Here is a 23,760-nt window from a genome sequence, read left to right on the forward strand (position 1 = left end):
AAACATTAATAAAGAGGTTTTGGGCGCGGGTTGTGGTGGTGCTCACATCCCCGCGCTGGGCTCCTCTTCTAGACGGGACACCAGGCGGCCGACCGACGATGTGGTTCGGCGACCTTTTCGGTCTGCTCCGCGTCCGAGCTGAGCAGCGTGGCCTCCCACTGCGATTGGGTAGAGAGCTCCAGACTCCCTGATGGCTTGTCTTGATTACATTAGCAAGGCATGTGTTATGTGTCACCGTGTGCGTGCCTTTTAGTGCCCGCAGAGAGAACCGACGCTACATTTCGAAAGTGATTGGCACAAATTTCGCGCCTTTTACGACTTTACAGCTGGTTTGTAATAGGGCGCCCTCTACTAAGACATATACAAAGTACACCAACCTTGCAGAAGAAGAGTGCGCGCTCCCATCAAGTTTGGGCGTAACTTCACTCACTTGTAAGGCGTTTCTAGAACCTTAAATAATATAAGCATGTCAACTAAGTGGCGGCAACTTTGAAAATTTGTTGGTGATAATTGTTACAAATGTTTTGACGCGCAGCGGGTGATAACGTCTGGCAACACCATTCAAAACAAGCATGGCAGCCTCGTTGCGGTGTGCTCGTTTTCTCAATGTCGTGTTTCAATCGCGATCTTTGCTTTTATCGTCATCTAAACCCTGTCATGCGATGAGTATAACGTGGTCGAGAAAGAAGAGCCAAGCTGTGCAATTCAAGGAATTCGGCGACCCCTGCAAAGTTTTAGAACTTGTCGAAGATCCAGCTCCGGAGTCACTTGGTGCCGAAGAAATCCTTGTTAAGATCTTAGCAGCCCCGATAAACCCGTCAGATATAAACACAATACAAGGAACTTATGGAATCAAGCCAAGCCTTCCTGCAAAAGCAGGGCTGGAAGGTGTTGGAGAAGTTGTTGAGGTACGTACTTGCAGAAAGCTGTGCCAACGTAAGCTTTTGCTATCGACGCATTGTTGGCAAACGAAAATTGAAAATTGGTTTTTAGGGAAAGGAAATGGCGCAGTGTCTGTCTCAGATATCGGCGGACACCTGTACCGCGCCGTAAGGGAAGGGATAGAGGAGGGAGTGAAAGAAGAAAGGAAGAAAAACTTGCCGTAGTGGAGTGCTCCGAAGTAATTTCGACCACCTGGGGATCTTTAACGTGCACTGACATCGCACAGCACACGGGCTCCATCGAAACGCAGCCGCCGCGGTATGGTTGGCACATTTATTGAGATGCTTTGAAGGTGTCCTGTTGGATCGTGCAGTGCTACCTGAGAAGACAGCTAGGTGGTTAAAAAGTAGTTAAATACCTCAGCAGTTACTTGCTTTGCCCTTTTGCAGTTAAGTAACATGTGAACCTATTCTGCAGAGCCCGAATAAAATGCTCGCATTTTGAAAGTGCAGTGCAGTGAAATGGGAAATCTGTGTGTTCTTTTTTTGTAATCATGCAGTATAGAAAACAGTTGATTTTAATATGCTTGAAGTCATGTTTTTTTGTTGGAATGAGCGATGCTGCATGTACACAAATACACGCGCGCGCGGACACAGTGCTTTGCTCGGCAAAAAAGAAAAAAAAAAGCATTGCAGACACGCAACTGAACACATCGTAGGCAGCATAGGTGCCACATTATGAAGAGCCCGTTGTCAGCAAAACCTATTTAGCTGGACTACAAAGTTGGGCTATTTGGTATATCATTTTAAGGTAGAGTGCGAAACGGGACATTGCAATTGATCCTGTGTTCATGCTGTTCCGAGCTTTATCTGGCAGCTTGCCTACCTCGGTAATTCAGTGTAGAAATTAAAGTTGTTACTTTTTGTGGTATGTATGCATTACACATGGCTGTTTTCATGCATAGCAAACATGTTCGCTAAATCTCATGAGCCTTGTCTGTCTGGCAGCTTTTAGTCAGACATCAAGGTCTTTTAATGTCTGAAGGAATTTCTTGGACTTGGGGAATTATATTTAGAAGTGAACAGCCTGAGAGGAACTACAAACAAGAATGAGAAAGCGTTATACTAGGTAGGGACACATGGGAAGGATGGAGAAATAGAATGTTGGGTACCCTTACCTGGTTTCTCACTCTTGTCCCTCACCTTTCTCACTGTTCTCTTTAAAACATGTTCACCTAGCTCTTGTGTGTGGTTCACTTGCTTTAGTAGCAGCTATGGCTGAAATTGGAATGCTGTATGTCTGCAGCTATGGACACCAGTGCTCTCAAGAACATTCTAGTTTGCAAGAGTGTGGCTGCTCACATAATTGTGTGCTTTTGGTATGTTGCTGCCTCAAGCACCTGCCCTTCTGTTCTACTTCAGGATACAGGAACTACTTCAGGAAGAGACATGGAAATACGTAGAGGGAAAACAACAGAAACATGACTATGTCGAAGAGATTAGCATTGTAGAAATGCTTCCCTCTTTCCCATTAATCAACAGAAAAATATATACTTAAATAATTAGTTGCAACCATCATAAACACAACTCAAGAAACTAAAGGCCCCCCTCCCTCCAAAGTGATAGTTTTTAACATAGTTAAACTGAGTGGATATGTGAAAGCACGTTTTTAGCCTTATTTTGCTTTGCTGGGTCGTTGGCACGTCTGGCGACGATATTAGAGTCAGGTTAAGCTCTGATCGAGGTTAAGCTGATCTGATCTGTTTATACCGCAGATGGAAGTTCATGAAGACAACAATGTGCAGTGCACAGCCTGAGAGTGTGTTGCAGTTTAACACGAGGTGTGATCACCTGTGGCCGTAGCATACTGCTCTCATGCAGTGCCTGTGAAGCTGATCTGTTTTTGCTGCCGCGGGTTCAAATTCCACTCACGGCAATATTTATTTTATTTATTCAATGTCAATGTCACGGCTTCAGCATGTGCCCAGCATTTTGCAGTTTTGGTCGTTAAGTAGAGCTTTCGCTTTAAAAAAGTAGCATCGACTGAAGAAAACTTTGGTGGGAAGAGATCGCACCTCACGTAATGGGGAATCTTCATTAAAGTCACGGGTGCACACCTGAAAGCCTATTTGTACCCTTCCCAGTTTTCTTTTTTCTTTTAGTGCACTAGCACTTATAGTGGCTATTCACCACATTTAGCCATTGTGTGTTTGTCTCTTTGTCTGTCTGTTTGTTTGAAGTCGGTTTTGTGGCAGGCTGCTCGCGAAGATTTACCTGGATTGCAGCCCTACCCAAGCAATCCAAGTCCCTCCAATGGCAAGACTTGCCATAGAAGGGCAATGGCGCATTGCTTGACCGCTGCACCACTGTGTCAGGAGTGGTAGGAAGACTCGCAGGGATCTTTGAATGGAGAGAATGACCAGTTTCGCATATATGAACATTACCCCATTATCGCCATCCTAAAAAGTGCCATCCGTGAACACTGAATCTGAACACCAGAACCGAATTGAAAATTGAACTGCTAGCGCACCTCTCTTTTTTTTTTTTTCAGCTGTTGTAACTTCAAATGACTAGTTTTAAGAATAGCACATGCTATGAGGTTATGCTATTCACTTTGATGATCATGCAGGAACTATTAAAATTACCAATAACTAGGTCATGATCAGACATAGTTTAAATTCTTCCTTCATTTTTCTGGAGTGCTTTATTAGCATTATTTGCGCAGTTTACTTCACAAAATCTTATTGCTTGGCTAAACAGTGAAAAATTCCATTAGGCTCTGGACGATAGTCATAAATAAGTTTTTATTCTTATAGCATAAACGGTTTGTATCCAGCTCACATAAGCGTGGGGTCACTTGTGTATGAAGCTGAGCAGTCCAGTTACTTTGCAAAACAACTTTACCAAAAGGTCACTGTGACTAGGTAGGGGGTCCACGCAAAGTGCTCACGTGTTATGTTTTGACATTTATTAGTTTCTTCAAACCGAAACAAAGCAGCGTAATAGCACTGGCAACGTTCATAATCTAAATGTTTCTTAAAGCCGGGCAGTGTAGGAAAGGTTGTGTCGATCTATGTTTGCATTGAAATTGTGGTACTTTATTTAAGCGAGACAAACCTGCTCTGTATATGCTTATGGACAGTTTTTAACAAGTATTTACTGAATTCATTGTGTATTTTCTGCAGTAACATTTTTTTTTCTCCTGTACTGCAATACTATATCAGTGGGAGATTTCACAGAAGCTTAACTAGGTCATTTTTTCTTCTTTTTTTTCAAGTGCAATTCCAATTTTTTGAAGAAATAAAATTGATCGTTGTACTCTGGCAAACACTTCCTTGTGTTGTACCAGGTAGGGCCACAAGTGAAAAACGTGGAAGTTGGAAGTTGGGTACTCTTGCCTGGTGGTTCATGGGGAACATGGAGGAACTTTGGAAAAGGAGACCAGAAAAGTTTTCGGAAGGTAGGTGTTCGTTGACTTCACACGCACGAAAGAAATATCTTAGAGAAACTAAATTGGGTGCTTGTTTTGAATGTTACATGAGGCATAAAACCAGCTTGGGAAACACCGCTGAGCAATTTGAATTCTGCAGGGAACGAAAAAATTGCAGATGTTGTACAAAGCAGAGAGACCTTCTGAGAATATAGCATGAAGGGTTTCTTGCTCAGCGACTCGCTAAAACAATACTATGGTTTGAGCCTTATTTTTTATATAAACATTCAAAGATTGACATTTTTATTTATTTATTTATTTACTTATTTAATACTGCGGAGTCGCTTGACTCCAAGCAGGGGTGAGCACAGATACAAGTAAAATATAAACAAGATCTAGACGAGCGTCATGCAAAAGCAAACAGATGATGCGAAAGAAAGAAGCGAAAAACAAGGGTTTCACGTAAAAAAAACTGAAATTATCAACAAACATTTCTACATTCGGGCTATTCACTACACACTTCGGCAATTCATTCCACCCTGTAATCGATCTGACAAAAAATGAGCGTTTAACTGTATTAGAATATGCACGAAATTCTAGTAGCATTTTTGCATGGTTATAATGCATACTTGCTCGCGAAACAGGAGTAATATAATCATGAGTGTTTATTTTAATCAGATTATTATATATTAGGAATTTTACAAACCATTTGGGATTCTTGAAAGTAGGGCATCAGATTTAACGTTTCTTTTGAGGGAAGTTGACAGTCAAACCTGATTTTATGAAGGATTTTTGAAGACAACAAATAAGGAAAAGAGGTTGAAAGTAGCGCATAATATAGTGTGCGTCGAGATGCTAGAAAATGCAATCAGCAAAGGCAGATTACTTGCTCGTGGTAACCCACTCTGCACTTTGTGCTTTGTATGTAAAATTAGTGAAAATCATGGCTCAATTGGCTCATATAATTTGGTTGCAGCTAATAAAAATTAGGTCAGCTAATTTGTCTGAACCTTGCATAATGTGTGAGGTGTAAGTTAAAACATCAACTAACACCAGGCTGTACTCAAAGTCGAAAGTCTCCTCTATACAAACATCTTCAGTCGCCTTATGCATCTTCTGACTGCTAAGCACAACCACAGTGGCAAAGCACGCTGATGTTGATGCTGCCCATCCGCGTCACACTGTGTGGTTCACTTCTGTTCTTAGGGCTGCATGATTCAGTTTGAGATTGATTTGGAGGCAGGAATCCCAAACCGCATGCTTCCTCAGATAAGCTTAAGAAATGTTCTAGCGTAAAATGATTCCCGATTTCAAGTCTGCATTGTCAACACATGTCTCCAGGAAAATAATTAATCAGTTCTTTTTGGTGAATAACTTTAGTTAAGTAGTGAAATGTAGCTAACTGAATAATTAGAACTCAAAGAGAACTGAAGAATTGTTCGAATTATGCAGAGTTGCAATTAATGGGAGCTTCTTTAATTCAGCTGATATTGAAGGGGCAAATGAAACAGTTCCAATTTCACCAGAAATCAGAATTAAACAAGTTTGATTAACTGCACAAATGATCAACACCATTGCGCATAATGTCCGGTTACAATACAGCATGACACATAGGATACGTATGCATGTCATGTCTTTTTCAAGCCGGTCTGTATGGCTTATGTGCAAATATATCGTATTCCATGGCCAGGCATGGACTCTGCGGGTCCCCTTCTCCCATAATTTTGTTCTCTCAACAGTACAGTCTCACAGCTTTCACTTGAGCAGAGCCACCTAATTCAAAATAGAAGAAATTTTATGTGATGGTTAAAAGCACAATTTAAGGGGTCTATTCCCATCGGTTCTGTGGTGTAATCGATTATAGCTATGCTTTGAAACACATAAAACAGCAGGTCAAATCGACTTGCTGAGAGGAAAGGTTTTCTCATCTTTTTTCATTTTTAACCAAAAAGTAACAGCATGAAAATGATTTACCATTTCCTCTGGGTGTGTGTTGCCCTTTAGGTTGAATTCTGAGATGATTTTGAACAAAAATTGCCATTTAAAAAGCTGTGAAAAAAGCCAGGAGCAAAATCGAAAGTTGGTCATGTAGAACTCTGTGTCTAAGTGCTCATGCATGTGCATGCACAACTAGGGAGCATACACGGCTGACAGGACTACCAGAGGATCATGCATGTGCATGGAGCTCTAGAAACAGGCTTAAGTGGGCTAAACTGCCTTGTGCACATGCATGTGATTTTTTTTCATGAAACCTGTATGGCTACCAAACCATGTGATGGATGCAATGTACTTCCTGGGGTGAATCAGTGGGTTCCAAAATAGAGAAGAAAGACATTGAATTTTCTTGTTTACTGCATGAAGTGCTTGAAGGAGTCAAGACAACAGGTTTTTTTGGAGTGTGTTTCTGCTCCGGAAACATGCGTACGATATTAGTAAACGTGGATCACCACGTCGAATTTGTCAACGCTCAATAAATAATTTGTAATTAAATTTTTTTTTCTCTATAGTTTCAGCCTGTTTCAGTTGCCAGACGATGGTTGTGATATCAGAAGAGAGTACGTGATCATGTAAAGCATACAAAATCTGCAATTTAATCGCTGCTTTGTCTTTTTAATTCATTCTAACTCTTACACCAAACTTCTCCAGAAGCCAGAATTGCAGGAGGTCAACAAAGAGCTATTATATTGCAGTTATTTTGTGCCTCACATAATCTGGTGCTCACTTGTGACGTCCCAACGATCTTTCGACTGATGAAACCGAAACTTCATGGAAGAATAAATTCATTTATAAGTTAGGTACTCAGCGTATGCTAATTTCACATGGTAATTCTCGTTTACACACCATTCTAAGGCAACAATACACTGCAAAAATTTTGGTATGTCTGCTCCTTTAACGGGACACTGAGGAATAATAGAAGTCGGCCTGTATCGAGAAGTTCAAATCATGTAGAGACCACTCTCAACGAAAACTGGGCTTTTCGGCGATAACGAAAATACAAGTGTCGTAATCACCAGCAGATTTCACAAATAGAATGTATGTGTTGGCACTGTTTTTTTTCAACGAGGATCAGTGAGGCTACGCTGCACCTCCATTCTGATTGGTAGTGTGGTAAGTGGTGGCAAGGTGTCCTTTTTGGTACAGACGTCACGAGTTTGAAGCAGAAGGCGGGAAGATTTTTAAATGCAATTTTCTCAGCGACAAATGCACCTTTTACAGCTGAACGAGCCTCAACTTAGCCAGAAACAGCTGAAGAATCAATAATTTACTGAGAACAATAATTTTATGTAGTTTTCTTTGGTGTCCCTTTAAGGGGGTATGCGGGAATCAGAGGTGAAATTGTTTATTTTTTTGTGATAGCGATGAAATTTGGCGTGCTTATTGGAACATCCCTTAAACACTTAAATACAAAATTTCACTGAAATATCTTAAGTAGTCTTGACATTATAAATTTTTATATTCTTCATGGCTGTACTAACCTTGCAGAAAGCCTGGCGTGAAAACAAAACATGACAGGAGCCTGCAGTTACTCTTAAGGTTTAACCCAAGGAACGGCTGATGCAGTTACAGCCTCCAAATATTTTTAGAAACATGATTCTTTTCTGCTTAGAACGTTATATCCACGCTTGCATAATGCACTCATTAATGTCATGTCAAATTAGTGACAGAGTGAAAAAATGAGAAATTCAGAAATGTAGGGACGTCACTGCAGAAATTATTTATCAAGGAACACAATGCAACAATCCACATGAAAATCCATGAAGCCATTGACATGCTATATACTCTGCAAGCAGGGCAGTCAGGTCAAAAAACACTTTTGTGGAAACTGGCATTTTCAGGGAGATTTCAGCCAGTTTTTTTGCTACCTATGGTGACTAGAACAATTTTTAAATTCACTTCTGGGCTGTTTTCGTGATATATTTAAAAATACCTTACAGATACCAAACCTGATGTTTTCCGAAGTCCGATTTTTTTCTACATTTTCGCTATTTGATCCCCGCATTCCCCCTTAAGAACATTTTTTATGATCTGCATTGGAGGGAATGTAAAATTTTCTACTTTTTAATTGTAAAATGAATTTGTCAGCAACTTGAGGCATTCTTGCATGCTGTTAACTTTATGTGATCTGCTATTTTAAGAAATATTTTATTGATTCACATATACATTGTAGGATCAAGTTTCCACTGTAATAATTATGTTACTACCTTATAGCGCATGATTGAATGTAATGTCACTTGCTATAAATTGTGTACATTTCATTTTCATGCCTTCCGTTTTCTTTTTTTTGTGTGTGTGAAATCATGCAGCCCATTTCCTCAGACTAAAGCTGGCTAGCCTGTGTTTTGAGTGCGTTGTTTTGTCGCATATTATTTCAGGTTTCGAACAAGCTGGATATAGTGACAGCAGCAACAATGACAGTGAACACACCAACGGCCTATCGAATGCTGTCCGATTTCGAGACAATGATGCCAGGAGACACTTTCATTCAGAATGGGGCCAACAGTGGCGTTGGGCAGGCGGCCATCCAGATAGGGAAGAGCATGGGCCTGAACTCAATCAACATTGTGCGTGACCGGCCCAACCTGCAAGAACTCAAGGACAAACTGAAGTCCCTGGGAGCTGACTATATTGTTACTGAAGAGGAATTGAGGTGAGGAGTATGAATGAAAGGAACTGTTTCAGTGAGTTACTTTTTTTGGACCAGGCTGTGTTCCGGCTGGTGGCAGCGGTGAGACAGCTGATGCTTTCTTACCTTTGGGAAGCAGTTTGCCTCCTTATCTGCCCTCACAGCCATGTTCAGAGTACAATATATTAACATATATATTGGGTTCAGCCTGTTAGCTTCGTTGCAGTTGAGTCACATTACAACAGCCCACTTGGAAGCTTTCACCAAAGACACATCAGCTTTCAGTAACTTATAAGCATTCCCTTTTAAGCTTTCTACATTTTTGCTCATTATTACTCTCAAGAAAAAAAATTGGTGTGTACTAAGCGTGCTTCAACTAACCTGAACTAACCTCAGTGCCATGTCCCAGTTGTGCTTGGTGTTGAGGCAGTTGAAGTGTGAACTGTTTTTATGTGTAGTCATGTTGGTGCATTCGTTCTGGTCTGTATCACGCCTTGCCAAATGTGCTGAGGGGCTGTGAAGATGCAAATTAATTTATATCGCCATCGTGGTGCTGCCTCAGTGGAAGGAAAAAAAAAATGCACAAGGCCACCTGTCACACAACACATCTGTACTATAAAGGACTACAAATGACTGAAGACAAAGAAAAGCTATGGAGAAGAACAATGACACGCTGACTCATCTCGGAATGTTACGATCCATTAGCACATGAGAGTGTGTTCACTGATTAGCAGTTTTGGAGGTATGAGGTGCGGACGATGGTGTTTCTAATGGGGCTTGGAGAGGCTGGCCACTTGAGTTGGGAAGCGACTGGGGCAGAGGCTCCCCATGCTCATCAGGTACCACACTACAGTTGCAGGAGGGTCCGTGGCTCATGACAGAATGGGGTCACGGCAGTGCTTTTGGCAGGATACAGCAGGGAGCGGGAGCTCACCGTGAGACTGCGGAAGTGGCAAGTTCGAATCCAGTCTCGCAATCAGGCCCAGTGTTGAAGGAATGAGTCCAGGAGTCGCTACAGCTACAGGAAATGAGGTGGCAGTGGAAGCAGCCCAGGTCACGTAAGCCGGGGCAGGAATGAGTAGCCTTGAATCTGGTAACCTACTAGATGAGGACCAGGCCTGAGGCCAGGAAAACTGAGCCCCACCAAACCCCTGAACACATTTTTTTTATCTGCTATACATTCTTCTCTGTGCTTCTCTTTGTCTTATTTTCCTGTTAGCTCCTTGGGCTACACACCCACATTGTACTGTAGTGCTCAGCTGACACTTCATAGGGGTGCTGCAAAACGAGCAAGCATATCTTTTTTTTTCTGTACAGCCATGATGTGACAACAGACATATTATCCAATTTGGTGGTTTTCTTTTCGTAAACACTGCTATGCAAAGCGGGTTGCCACTGTAGTGAAATTCACCGCAGTCTTTCACGAGAATGAACTTGGCCATAGCATTGCATGGTTTCTGTTCTTAATACCGTGCGCAAGAGCATTACGTCAGTAATGTAAAACTGCAGAAAATGCCACTTTTGTTGTCATATAACGACCGTGCAAAGAAAAATGTGGAGGACGCTTAAGCTTCGTCTTTAAGAGTGAGACGTGACAGCGTGTTGCAGCGCTGCCAAGGAGTCCATGGAACGCCAACGCCCGTTCGGCGTGCGACATATATTCGTTCCGCTATATATACACCGACAACAACGGGCACCCATCCGGAAGTTGTATACCGAATTTGGTAGGCAGGTGAAACCCTATGGGTTGTGGTATAGAAATAAAACCACAATTAAATAATAGGTAAACATTGTGTATACCGAATTTGGTAGGCAGATGAAACCCTATGGGTTGTGGTATAGAAATAAAACCACAATTAAATAATAGGTAAACATTGTATACATGCAATTACGAATTCCTGTTCGCACAGCGCCTTAAGGGAAGGAAAATCCCTTCCCTTACGGCGCGGTTCAGGTGTCCACCGAGATGTGGCATTTTTCTCTTGCGGCCAAAGACGCCGACGCCACCGGCTTTTTCTGCGACACGAGCTTCTTAACTCTGTCGCGTTAAAAACAAAGGGATGGTGCGCTGTGCTTTTGTGGTGCCATTCGGCATTTTTCACAAGCACGAGTGCAACTGACAAAGCAAGCAAATCGACACGACTACAGATAAAAACAGTTCCCCTTTTGATTGTCTCAACGCTGCTTGTCCCAACGCCAGGAGTGATCAGAATGAGGTGCTGTGATGAATTTCAGTCGAAGCTTGCTTGATATTCACTACTTTTGCTCTCAACAACTGGCCCAGGTTGACAGGCACTCTTACAGTAGTTTTGTTTCCGAGTAGATGAATTTCGGTTAAAAAGTGTACCACTGTACTTGTTCAGAGAAGTTTCTGAAGGCCTTGAACGTTTTAAGTTATTCTTCACAGGGCTCCAGGCAGGTAAGTTGATTACAGGATGATATTTTTTAAACGTGTGGTGTGATGCAATAGCCAGTTGCAATATTTTTGAAACATGTAGTGTGATGCAATAGCCAGTGTGATTGAATAGCCAAAAATTGAAAATAATATTTTGTTCAGTAGACTTGCTTGTGGGTCATTCCATGCCAAATGCCCCTGACGGTGCACTCGACCATCTCCAATTCGTTAAAAAAAATTCACGGAAACTTATCCAAATGTGTTTAATCAAAGCCTGAAATATTTTTGCCGAAAAAAATTTATTCTTGAGGGGAGCGCAGTCTGAACATTTAGAAAAGGCTAGAAGCCAGGCACCGCTCAGTAATTAATAAAAAATTCAAATTTTTAGAAAACACTTCATAATTTCTTTCATTGACATTTGCAGATTCTGGCTTTTGATATAATTCGTGTGACAGTGCTGATGTCACATGATGACATGGTGTTCTCTGAATAGAGTGCAACGTCAGCCGCCAGTTTGCTTAAAAACCATAGCATGAGAGGAGGATGATTTTTACTCATGTGCAGATTCTTTAACGGACACACACTGGGGAATTTCTTGTGACAAAACATTTCTGTAGTGGTCTCCGTGCCTAATTCATTCAGCCTGATCGGACAGATACCTTTCAGGGCCCTTTGAAAGGCACTTTTGACAAACGGCCCATGCCATGCACCAAGTTCAAATTCATGAATAAGAGTATTGGGCCTAATCAGCAAGGAAACTTCTTGTTATGCTATGCAAAAATAGTTTTCATCCTGTTTGCAAGAGCCGTTGTGCATGGCATTTTGATGTTAGAGCTCAAGGTCTTCCTCGAATCTTGTTATTTTTTCCGACGTCAGCTTGACATGCATTTGATGCAAAGGTGTCAGAATCATAGTTGGGTCACTAGTAGTATATCACCAGAGCTTTGTCTGAGAAATGTTTGTTACAATTTTTGCGTATTTATTTTTAATTTTCATTACTGCAGTTTTCAAATTTTGTCAGCTACAACTTCTAAAATCATGAGTGAACCATGAGGAGACTGTCTTCATTCTCTTTGCTTTAGCAGACTTAAACATTCTGTGAATGTTTCACTCATTTCCGCAAAAGAAGAATAAATAGGGCTGACATAAGTATATATTTGGCTGTGTGTAAGTTCTGTTCTCGATGCTCTTGATTCTCTTGAAGGCCATTTTATTGTATTGCATTTTAATGACAGATTTATGTCATGTCTTTCTCTTTTGCTGCACAGCCTAACTGTCAAATTTTCCTTTTCTTTCCTGTTCAAATCGCTGCAAAAGGACACCTGTGATGAAAGACATTTTTGCTGTGGTTCCACCTCCAAAGTTAGCTCTGAATTGTGTTGGCGGCAAGAATGCCTCTGACATGATGCGCCACCTAGCAAGGGGTGGCACCATGGTTACCTACGGTGGCATGTCGAAGCAGCCTGTCATAGTGTCGACAGCTGCGCTCATCTTCCAGAACATCAAAGTTGTGGGTTTTTGGAGAACGTTGTGGTCCAGGGAGCATGGCAATAGCAAGATTGACGACGAGATGTACGACTATTTGACCAAGATTTCCTTTGAAGGAAAGCTGCAGCCACCAGCTCATAACCTGGTTCCTTTTGAAAGCTATGAGGATGCTGTGAGGATGTCCATGGAATCTTTTGCTGGAGCAAAACAGATTTTAGTTATGGATGAAAGGTTTGCTTGATTCATTGAACACATTTCTTAGGAATGAATAGAAACATGTATTGCTGCTGTGCACTGTTCTGTGACTCATACTTCAAATGCTGGCATAAGGGTTGGGAATTTTAATATCACAGTTGCCAAAATGTTCAGCACTGCATACTTATTCATGAGTTATAACAAGCTGTGCATTCCAAATTCTTGCTTTTACTTTAAATGGCTTTATGCTGGTGAATTTGAGCATGCTTGTGTCAGATATATCTCTGGCTTCTTGCTTTGGAACTAAGAAATTCAGGATTGATTTGACAGACTGGGAGCACAAAAAATTCACTCACATAATTTTGTAAAGAAACCTTAGTGTGTCTGTAGAGAGATACGTGTTTTCATTGGTGATGGTTGTGCTAGTGGTTTTTCTAAAAATAATAATGAAAGAAAGAAAAAGGATCGGTTCCAGCCTTGGAAACTACCACAAGTTAATTGGACACCTGATCTGTGGGCAATGGAAATGAAAGGGAGAGGATAGATAAGTGAAAGGAAAAGAGGTATGGTAATGACACAAAAGACAGTGGGAGTAGCAAGAAGCTATTTACAACTTTTCAGTGTCACACTTTTAATACAGGCTTTGTAGACATCAGTACTATATTCAAAGTACCACGTTGATTTTTGTTTGTTATGCATTAAAATTGTTTTGCTTGTTCCATGACAGAATTGGTGTTTCATTTCTTGGCTGTCTAAATCTTGTTAATACTATTTGTCGTTAGCACATGAACTACTGGGTGAACACTTCGTATTATTATGACATTTATGTGCAGAAGTGTCATGGCCCTCCCAGTTCTGAAATCTTCATATGCTTGCGTATTCATTTTTGTTTACCAGGTATTAGAGATCACTTGAGTGTCTTGCTTACTTGAAGTTCTTTGGCAGTGTTAGTCAAACAAAAACGCTTGTGGCTGTGGCCCCTGATATGTGCCCTGATATTACTGGGAACAGTATTAGTATTCTGTGGTATAGTACTACGTAGTTCCAAAGCGGGAACGAAAAAAATTATTTTACAACTTGCAATCACACATACTTATTTGTAGCAAAAGATACGTCCAGCAATAAAATGCTGGTACACAAAGCATGATCTATTCTTGTCTTAGGCCGAGCATTCCCAGTAACAAAGGCACAGTTTTGTAGCAATGTTAGAATGTCTTCTGCCGTTTCCACTTACCTAGATGTCATTAAACTTCATATTGAAAGACCGTGCTCCTTAAACTGGTCATTTGGTGACACTGGACGATGAGCATGGTGTGTCCTGTCTTTCTTAGTAGTCATTGCTGTAGGCACTGCTTATCACAGTCACAATCATCCCACAATGTTTCAGCATTTTCTGTATTGTATGTGACCACTTGCAGCTGCTTGCTGCGCAGGCCACTTAAATCCACTTCATTAAGTAAGTGAAGTCCATGGGAAAAGTTATGCATTGCAACTTTATTCGGAGTAGTGGAACTTCTCAAGAGTTATGTTTTGAGACTGTATGATCAGACTGAATAAAAAGCATTACAGCTACTACATAACCACAGACTGCATGTTGCATTATTGCAACTACACTTATTTCCCAGGCGTTTTGCCTGCTCGACACATTTTGTGCCAAAGCGAGGTGCAGGAGTTTCAGAGGCATAGTAAAAAATATGACATTTAGACTTGCTTCGTACCTTCCCCGGTCTGCTGTTGCTCTTTTTTGCAGTATCAGTGGAATGTTTTAATTTTGTTTGCATTACATCGGCAACACTAAGAGATGAACTTGCTGGGTGTAAAATTGTCTCCATGGGGAAGGGCCGTTATGATGTTGGCATAGAACTTAAACAAGAACTTGACCACAAATGGAACTGGGCTGTTGTTCTAAATCAGATCACATGTCCACTGTTTGTTGTGATGTTGCTGTTGCATGTGCCTTTTCTTCATTTCATTTGTCTGAGTCTCTCACTGCCCAAGTTAGCTTTGCACAGCAAAGGTTTCTCAGTGACAACCTGGTCAGGATTTGAGTCCTGTGGCTATGAAGACATGCTGTGGCACCTGCTGCCCGAGGCAACAGCACTATGTTGTGCCTTTAGCAAACTACTGACGTGAACTGCAGGTGAGAGCCTCTGCTTGAACAGATTTCAGTTTTTCTGCTTGTTGAGATGTTTTTGTACACCATTTGTTAATGCGGACGCTCGCACCAGGCTTGGTGGTTGCTGTCTTCCTTGCGGATATTTCATAATAACCAGCCATTGGGTTTCATTGTGAGCCACTTACATTTTGTTCTTCTGAAGGCATTTTTGAAGTCCCACCGGTGTTCCTAAATACTATGATAACTTGCTTTGGTAACTCCATCAGCATCTTTTTTCTCGGCAGTTCTATTTGCCAAATGTATTGACTTCAGCACAAAACAAAATTTTTGTTGCTTGTGAAGAACTTGCACTTGATTTTTTGTTGCTGCAAAGATTTTTCAGACAGTAGGTGCCTGAAATATAGTACACTTTGTTGTGGTTATGCTTCGATATATTGCGGATCTCGGTGCCCATTTAAGGCAACATCTGTACAAGTATCGACGCTAGATGCATTCATTCCAGAAGATGCAACCACCCTGGGATTCGCAGGTGACTTGGGCACTCAGTCTACTCATTATCTTTTAATGAGCCACTGCTTTCCCTAATTTTCCTTTTGTTAAAAAACCCACATCACTGTTCTCTCACTTTTCTTGAAGCTGTCCTGGTGTTCGAAGGCAGTTGCATTTGGCAGCCTGTCTGTCAATGCGGAGCACATCCAGACCAGGGCAGACCGTATATATATACAGTACATTCACTTCGTTCTAAAACCTTTCGGTTGGAGCTCAATTTCTGTCCATTGTCATTGAATCCAAAAGGGGATTTTTGTTAAGCTGCTCTAGAGTTCAAAACCTGCTGGCCTCTGGCCGTACGTTGGCCTTTTGGATGCTCTCAACCGAGAGCGCCTCAGTGATGGTTGTCATGCTGTTGTACTTGTCTTGCTCCTCAGTGCTCTCCTCAGCGAGGTCGTCCTCATAGAAGCGCTTTATGCGTCCGCTCAGCAGGAACTGGCCGATGTAGCAGACACCAGCAATGGTTGCAAAGATGACCGTGATGAGGTGCAACGAGTAGCGTAGTTTGTCCGCGTCGTAAACCCAGCAGTTGCCACGCCGGCCACATTTCTCCTCCCACACAATACACGAGTTGTCCAGGATAGCGCCATACACCAAAGGGTAGGGGATGAAAGCTGTGCAGAAAAATGACATAGGTCAGTGTGAGAACAGTTTGAAAGGGCATGGCTGAAGCACTAAGCCATATGATAATGGATAGTTACCACTTTGCTTAAAATTCGTCTCTACTAAATGTTCAGACGAATTGATATATAATGTAAAGTTGCACACACTGAATTAGAATACATTAGTTGTAGCAGTTTGACATTTATTTTAAGTTGTCTCACTTTGCTACCATTCTTTTGGCTGCCCATCCACTCCCAGTTTTACCAATTCATAATAGTAGAAAATAAAATGGAGTTTTATACTATGTGCGCTATCTATTTGTGAAACAAAGGAAAGGTACGAATGAAATTGTGGTGCTTACCAAACATGTTCAAGAGAGAGCCTGTGGTTCCCAAGGCCATGCTTTTATCATTGGGGTCGACACACCTGAAAATGAATGCAGCTTACATCAGCAATTGTCATGTTTTCCATCACATCACTTTATTACCTTAAAGACCCCCCAGTTTGGGGGTATTTATGACAAAAATATATGCACTTTCTTGGTTGTGCTCAAACAGTAACAGTCAGCACTGCAGGAACTGTCACTACACTTGTGACACAACCTGTTTGTAGATTAGGAGGTTTTATGCTGCCTGAAGCTTTTCTTTTGATAAAATTGTCACTGACTTTGTGTATGTCATGCAAAAGTACTATTTACTTCTGTGGAGTTTCTTTAGTCGGTCGTGGGTTTACCTGTAAGGGTTTAACATCAAGGAACACTTTTTTTTGGCATTGATTCAAGGTTGATTACACAGAAACGAAAGTGAACGGAAATGCCAGTATACACCTGAGTTGTACATAACATGGTACAAGTAATTGATTGCTGTAGTAGTACATTTTCTTGAAATTTTGTAATTGAGCGATTACTTTTTTCAAACAGCACTGTTCCGGGTAATTAAATTTTTTCTGTAATCTGTTACTCATTATCAGTTCTGTTTTGTTCCAAAAACAAGTTGTGAAGAAAGGTACAACTTTGAGAACCTGTACTTGGTGGCGAACATTAGTGCTAGTGGAGATGTTTCCTTCGTGACAAAGCGACATTGGACTGGGGCTGTGGAGAAGCATAGCGCGCAACCATGTCCGGGCCACGACCGAGTAACGGCCGTCTTCCTACAGCAGCGTCCATCCCTAGAAATATGTGATTACTTTGTAGGGACTCACCATCTGAACTTTCCTCTTACTACACCTAGCTCGGCAGCTTCCACACACAGCATGAAGGTGGGGATGTAGCTCAAGAAGGCGATTAAAGCAAGAATTCTGTTGAAACCATCACAGCTTTTATGATTTTTTGTAGAATCAGAAGGAAAACTATGCGCACCATGCGTGTGTCTGTACATATAGTGGAAAAAATAACAGCTCAGCAACGACGAAGAATAAAGGATGGACACAGTGCTGTGTGGGTGTCTTTGGTCCTTGCCTTTTTTACAATGTTTTCATTATATGCATCTAACTAGATTGAAGTTCTACAGTGACTTTAAGGTTCTTTAGGCACACGGAAAGGGCTGTCCGCCAAACAAACGTATGTTTAATGACATAGTGAACTTGGCCTGCGATATCAAGTTTCTGGGAAAAAAAAAATTGAATCTGCTTCCGTGATGCATCTGCTTGTTATGGTCCCCGTCTATATGCGGCAGCAACAATAATGGTAGTAATTCGATAACGCCTTTTAAAACTAGATTGTGGCTAAAGGTGCGTCATACGAACCATATACATTTTTTCCCCAGGCATGTCGAACAGATTCATTCGGTGCGTTTTTCGAAGTCCCTGCATATCTAACGAAATTATCTTGTAAGTTCGGTATCATATGGGTGCAACGGTGTGTTTATGTCCACTATTATATGTAACCGTAGTGGTTGTGACATGTGCACCCACCTGCCAGGATTCGGCGGTATGTGCGCAATTTAAGTGTGCCAGCAATGAACTGTTCATGTTGCTGTGCATTACAAACACCATGTCTTTTGGTTCAATGCCGGCTGACTCACGTTGTTGGGTTGCAGCGTGTGAACTTTGAAATTGCTCCTGGCTATTTTCATGAAACATGAGGCTCGTGATTTTATGAGATGCGTCGAAGTCCTATTCATGAGTGTTGAAGCTCTAGCTGCGAGCCATGTTCTCTAGTAGAAATACGCCGCATTTGATATATGTTTGTGTGTGGCGACGGCTCAGTGGGGCCTGTCTGGCTCCCACTAACCTCGAACTCGCGGGAGCTTAAACTCCATGTACGTGAACATTCTCGAGAATACAAAGCTGCGGGCTGGGCGCTTGCCTAGTCATTCCCAAACGTCGCTGTTTACTGGGAAAATGATCGTTCTCGTTTCCGGCTTTCTGGTTGCTCTCCTGTGCATTGTGGTGGAGCGCGTCTTTGCCTGAGGCTCGTCGGCCTGATCATCCCGCTGTACTAGCTTAGACCTCAAGTAGATTCGATATGCCTTTTTCCATGGCTGTGAGGTAGAATCTAAAAATTTAAGTGATTAACATTTTATTTGCTTTGTTTGCCGGTAAAGAAGAGCTAGTATAACATTACTTACGGAATGCTGCATATATTACAGACAGGCGTTCTGCACGGCTGCAAGTGCCGGTTACGGGCACTCGATCCACAATACATGTACCTGGGCTTCAGAGGTCAATGCAGAATCTGAAGCATCGCAGATGCTTGTGATACCGTGCTTATAATGCGAGCAGCTAGATCAAGGTGACAGCTGTATCTCTGCTGGTGTGCGCTGAGTTGGCTGCCACCGTCGCCTGCGTGCAACATGGCGAGTGACTTGGTGCTCGCTACGCACAACCAGGCGTGAAGATGCTGAGCTATTTCGTTTGTGGGAGTGAGGAGATTTAAGAATGGGCAAACTTCTCATTGTAGCTCTTTGAAAGTAGTGAATGAAACGTGTAGTCGTACCTTGATATATCGAATTTGGATATTTCGAATTAATTGGCTATACTGAATACACAGATTATCCCCTTGAAAATCCCGTTTAAATATATACGAAAGTCGGTCACTATATCAAACTCATTTTGCCAGTCTTTCGATATGTCAAACTGCGCCTCTCCCCTGCAAGTGACGCTTCACCTGACAGCACTTTCGGTCACTTATCGCTCACGGAGACAGGTCGGCTACGTGCCCTTGGGCATCTGCTGATACTGCTAGGGCTGTGAAACCGTTTGACAAGGAAAACATGGGTAGTGCTTGAGGGTGGCCTTCGGTTTCTTGTAATCATTTTCGGTGAAGTCAACCTATCTAAAGCCTAGCAGCGGCCCTCACCTGGTAAGTTTGGCTCACTTTGCTGCCAAATGTGTTGTGAAAACCAACTCTACCTGAATTATATAATGCGCGACTATTAATGCGAAACCATTACAATAGCGCCCTTCCCACCAGCATACACATCGAGAGAGACTTATGACAACATTTCAACAAGCCGAATTAGTTCATCCTAGTCCGAGCTTATTTGTGTTGTAATAAAAGTTGGAAAGAATATAACACAGTTGTAATTGATTACTTTTCTCTAGCTGTAATTTATCACTGAAATCGGTTACGTTTCAGATGAAGTATAATCGTAATCGGTTACTTATGTTCTGTAATGTATACAAGACTGGTATTCACACAGAGTGCACTGAGGTCTGGTGGAAAATGCCGCCAGTGCTTTTGAACGAATTTTAAAAGGGGACACGTTCCAGTAATCTGAAGCACTGGCTACGGTTGTTATTCAGTAAGTCCCCTGTACCAGTTGTCTGTGTAGTACAGCCACACACTCTATCGCAGTTTCTTACGTGACGTAACACGCACCTGAGGGAGATCAATAGAGCGCCTACGCGGCCCGTGGAGCCCAGGAATTGGCCAGCAATCATAATGCCCAGAAAGAGGCCCAGCTGCTGGCACGAAGATCCACAGAGCCCTGAGGTCACATAGGAGTCGTCCACTCCTTGGTTTCCTTGTGCGACGCAGCTGCAACCTTTGTATATCTGCGAAATAAGTGGCAGCAATCGGCCGTCGTTAGCGCTTCATCCCAGGTGCACTGAAATGGAAGAGCTAAGGAGGTCATTATTTCTGCAGTTCTTTCCGCCATTTTCTAGCAGCGATGTGGTCCGACTTGGCTGGACAGTATTCCTTGGCTTGGCTTGTTCAATTCAGACACAGGAGGATGCGTTTACCGTCATGTTGGACGATGTCATTCCCGTGCTTCTGCAGCCGGCATGGCAAGGTGAGAAGTAGCTGATCATCCTATTGCTCGAGCACACCGGCTCGTAGATATGCGTGTTGCAGTTGCAGTCCACGTTGCATGTGTCCAGCAGGGACCTCCTGTGGAGAGATGTGGGGCCTTGTCAGTGTACATTGCAATGTGTGGTATCGGCCCCCAACACCTGTCTTCATGGCAGCTATCCTGTTGGATGAACAGCCGGTTCATATCGCGATTTTCGCGAGCTCGGGTCATCTACAAATCATGCTCCAAACAAAACCTGTTGGCGCAACAAAACTGATCATATAGTTACTCTGCATTTGAGTAGGCCAAGCATGAACGCTGAGCTAACGACAACCGTGAAGAAATACAGGGTTGGTCGAAGGTCCCGACCCAGTCTACAGGGTCTGCTTTTGAACTTTGTAGCGAGACATTTACGCCTTCGAAGTTCCAAATCGGTGGAGTGCAAATGGGAGTCTCATCCCTCCTGCAGCACTCTAAACAGAAAGGAGTAAAAAGGGAGTAAGTTGTTCTCTAGGGCACTCTTTTTTATAAATGGGAGTGCTCTAGAGGACACCTTACTCTCTTTTTACTCCCATATAGGTGTATTCATGTTTATAATGTGAGGACATTCTTTAGTTGCATAGGTGTTGAAAGTCTCCGGCTCTACAGGGTGATTTATTTTAACCTTTACAGATTTTTATTTTTAAAATTGTGAGACCTACTTCGGTACGGTCTGTTAAGCTGGATTGTAAAACAAGGCCGTAATTGTGTACCTCATATTGATCAATGATTATACTATTAATTTAGATTAACTAAACTGCATTCTTGATCTTAGGAGACAAGGTAATGCTGCGAAGTTGATGGCCGTCAACATCGAAGGTGTGCGGTGTTAAATTTTTTCAATCTGCAATGGGGTTCGAAGTATCGAACATCAAAAATACGCATTTGAAAGCTTGTTGAGTTGGCTTTCCTGCATTAGCTGACTATAAAATGTCCTCACTGTGCGTGGTATCGTTGCCGAAATCAAGTTAACGCCTTATACTTCATCAAATACACCAACTGTGCCTGTATCTGAATAATAAGGATTGAGACACGTCATTTTGAAAATATACAATGCGGAAAAGTCAACTCAGCGAGCTTTCATATCTGTATTTTTAACCTTCAATACTTCGAAGCACTTTGCAGGTCAAGAAATTTTAACACAGCTCACCTGCAATGTTGACGGCCATCAATTTCCCAATATAACCTTGCCCTCAAAAATCAAAAATAAAAAAGTTAATATCAGTTTATTGTTAAACAGTGCAGTTTAACATTGGATCAGTACCAATGCGCCCAAATCAAGGGATTAATTAATTAAAATGAACCGTCTAATTATTGATTCATATGAGGTACATAATGTCATGGTCACTGGCCAAAGTCAAAAGATGGAGAGACGTTTCGGGAGCACTACGGCTCTCTTGTTCACTATGAAGCAATCGGCGCACGGATCCGTTCTTTTGTAGCACCCAGTAGCGTTTTTAATGATTTAGCATAGATAGGATGTAGAGTTCCGTCGTTCCTGTTTAATGTGTTAGACGATGTCTGTATGATAAAGGACTCAAGATTCTGCCGTGCTGATGTGTTCTTTTCTGTTGTCAATATCTTTACTTGATCCCAGTTAATCTCGTGGAAGGATTCTTGCACATGCTCGGCAATGGCGTTAGATGCTGCTTTCTGGTTTCGGACGTCGTTCCAGGGCTCTCTCGGGCGTCTCCTGAAGTCCTTTGTTTCACCGACATATATTGATGAGCAATCAGCGCAGTCAATCTCATACACAACACCTGGAAATCTTTCACGAGGGAGCTTGTTCTTCACATTCACCAGTTCTGTTCGCACCTTGCCAGCGGGGACGTGCGCGATGTTGATGCCATGCTTGCGGAAAATACGAGCAAGCGCTTCGCTAATTTCCGCTACGTATGTGCTCGTATCTTATGGTCGTATCTTTCGACGTCTGCTAACTGTTCACCAGCGTGCCTGTCAATCTGGCCGTTAAAGCTTGCAGGCAACGTCTCGAAGATGAGGGCTCATGGCAAGATCGGACCCCTTTCGACGCAGCAGAGCTTTGCGAGCTATTGCGCTTCTGTCTCGCTAACACCCATTTTACTTATAATGGCACCTTTTACCAACAGATCTGCGGCACAGCAATGGGAGCAGCAATCTCGGTGACAGCAGCGAACATCACGATGGAAGTCATCGAAAACAAAGACCTAACCACTTTCCAGCCGCGACCAAAAATATTTCTAAGCTATGTGGACGGCTGTTTCTGTGTCCTATAGAGCGCAAGCACATGACCCTTTTTCTGGACCACCTGAACTCCATTGAACCCTCAATCAAGTTCACTTTTGAGGAAGAAACCGACGGCTGCCTCCCATTCCTGGACACCACGGTAACCCGTACTCCGACTGGCCTTGTATTTAATGTTTACCGCAAACCTACGCACACTGGAAGATTTTTACATTTCAGTTCTGTGCACCCAGTCGCTCACAAACGGTCTGTGGTTGTCTCCCTGATCAACCGTGCCAGACAGGTCTGCAGTCAAGATGCCACTCTAAAGAGCGAAATGAAATGAATAGAGTCTGATCTTCGAAGAAACAGCTACCCTCTTTCCTTCATCAGGAACACCGAAAGCAGAATGCCAGCGAATCAGCCTTCCTCCGAAGAACGCGAGAGCACAGAAAAACCAAAAGAAAAACGAGCTTCTGTCCCATACGTAGCGGGAATTAGCGAAGCGCTTGCTCGTATTTTCCGCAAGCATGGCATCAACATCGCGCACGTCCCCGCTGGCAAGGTGCGAACAGAACTGGTGAATGTGAAGGACAAGCTCCCTCGTGAAAGATTTCCAGGTGTTGTGTATGAGATTGACTGCGCCGATTGCTCATCAATATATGTCGGTGAAACAAAGGACTTCAGGAGACGCCCGAGAGAGCCCTGGAACGACGTCCGAAACCAGAAAGCAGCATCTAACGCCATCGCCGAGCATGTGCAAGAATCCTTCCACGAGATTAACTGGGATCAAGTAAAGATATTGCAACAGAAAAGAACACATCAGCACGGCAGAATCTTGAGTCCTTTATCATACAGACATCGTCTAACACATTAAACAGGAACGACGGAACTCTACATCCTATCTATGCTAAATCATTAAAAACGCTACTGGGTGCTACAAAAGAACGGATCCGTGCGCCGATTGCTTCATAGTGGACAAGGGAGCCGTAGTGCTCCCGAA

The 23,760-nt window shown here is 42.5% G+C and overlaps 2 protein-coding genes across 2 annotated transcripts in view; one reads left to right on the forward strand and one right to left on the reverse strand.

Annotated features, from left to right (window-relative positions):
- Positions 1-540: 540 nt before the first annotated feature.
- LOC144098965 (enoyl-[acyl-carrier-protein] reductase, mitochondrial) lies at positions 541-14,593 on the forward strand. Its single transcript, XM_077631953.1, has 4 exons — positions 541-908; positions 4,231-4,341; positions 8,685-8,959; positions 12,648-14,593. Exons 1-4 carry the CDS (start codon positions 573-575, stop codon positions 13,057-13,059), a joined length of 1,134 nt encoding a protein of 377 aa, XP_077488079.1. The 5' UTR covers positions 541-572; the 3' UTR covers positions 13,060-14,593.
- Positions 14,594-15,938: 1,345 nt separating this feature from the next.
- Positions 15,939-23,760, reverse strand: part of LOC144098963 (solute carrier organic anion transporter family member 74D-like) — a 30,581-nt gene continuing 22,759 nt past the window's right edge. The window contains exons 9-12 of the mRNA XM_077631950.1: positions 20,467-20,614; positions 20,102-20,277; positions 16,643-16,707; positions 15,939-16,292 (exon numbers count right to left, since the gene is read on the reverse strand). Coding sequence (XP_077488076.1) covers positions 15,952-16,292; positions 16,643-16,707; positions 20,102-20,277; positions 20,467-20,614 — 730 coding nt within the window. The 3' untranslated portion in view covers positions 15,939-15,951. The remainder of the gene's footprint in view (positions 16,293-16,642; positions 16,708-20,101; positions 20,278-20,466; positions 20,615-23,760) is intronic.

Source organism: Amblyomma americanum, chromosome 7, assembly GCF_052857255.1.
Source record: "Amblyomma americanum isolate KBUSLIRL-KWMA chromosome 7, ASM5285725v1, whole genome shotgun sequence".
In the NCBI taxonomy this organism is placed as follows: domain Eukaryota; kingdom Metazoa; phylum Arthropoda; class Arachnida; order Ixodida; family Ixodidae; genus Amblyomma; species Amblyomma americanum.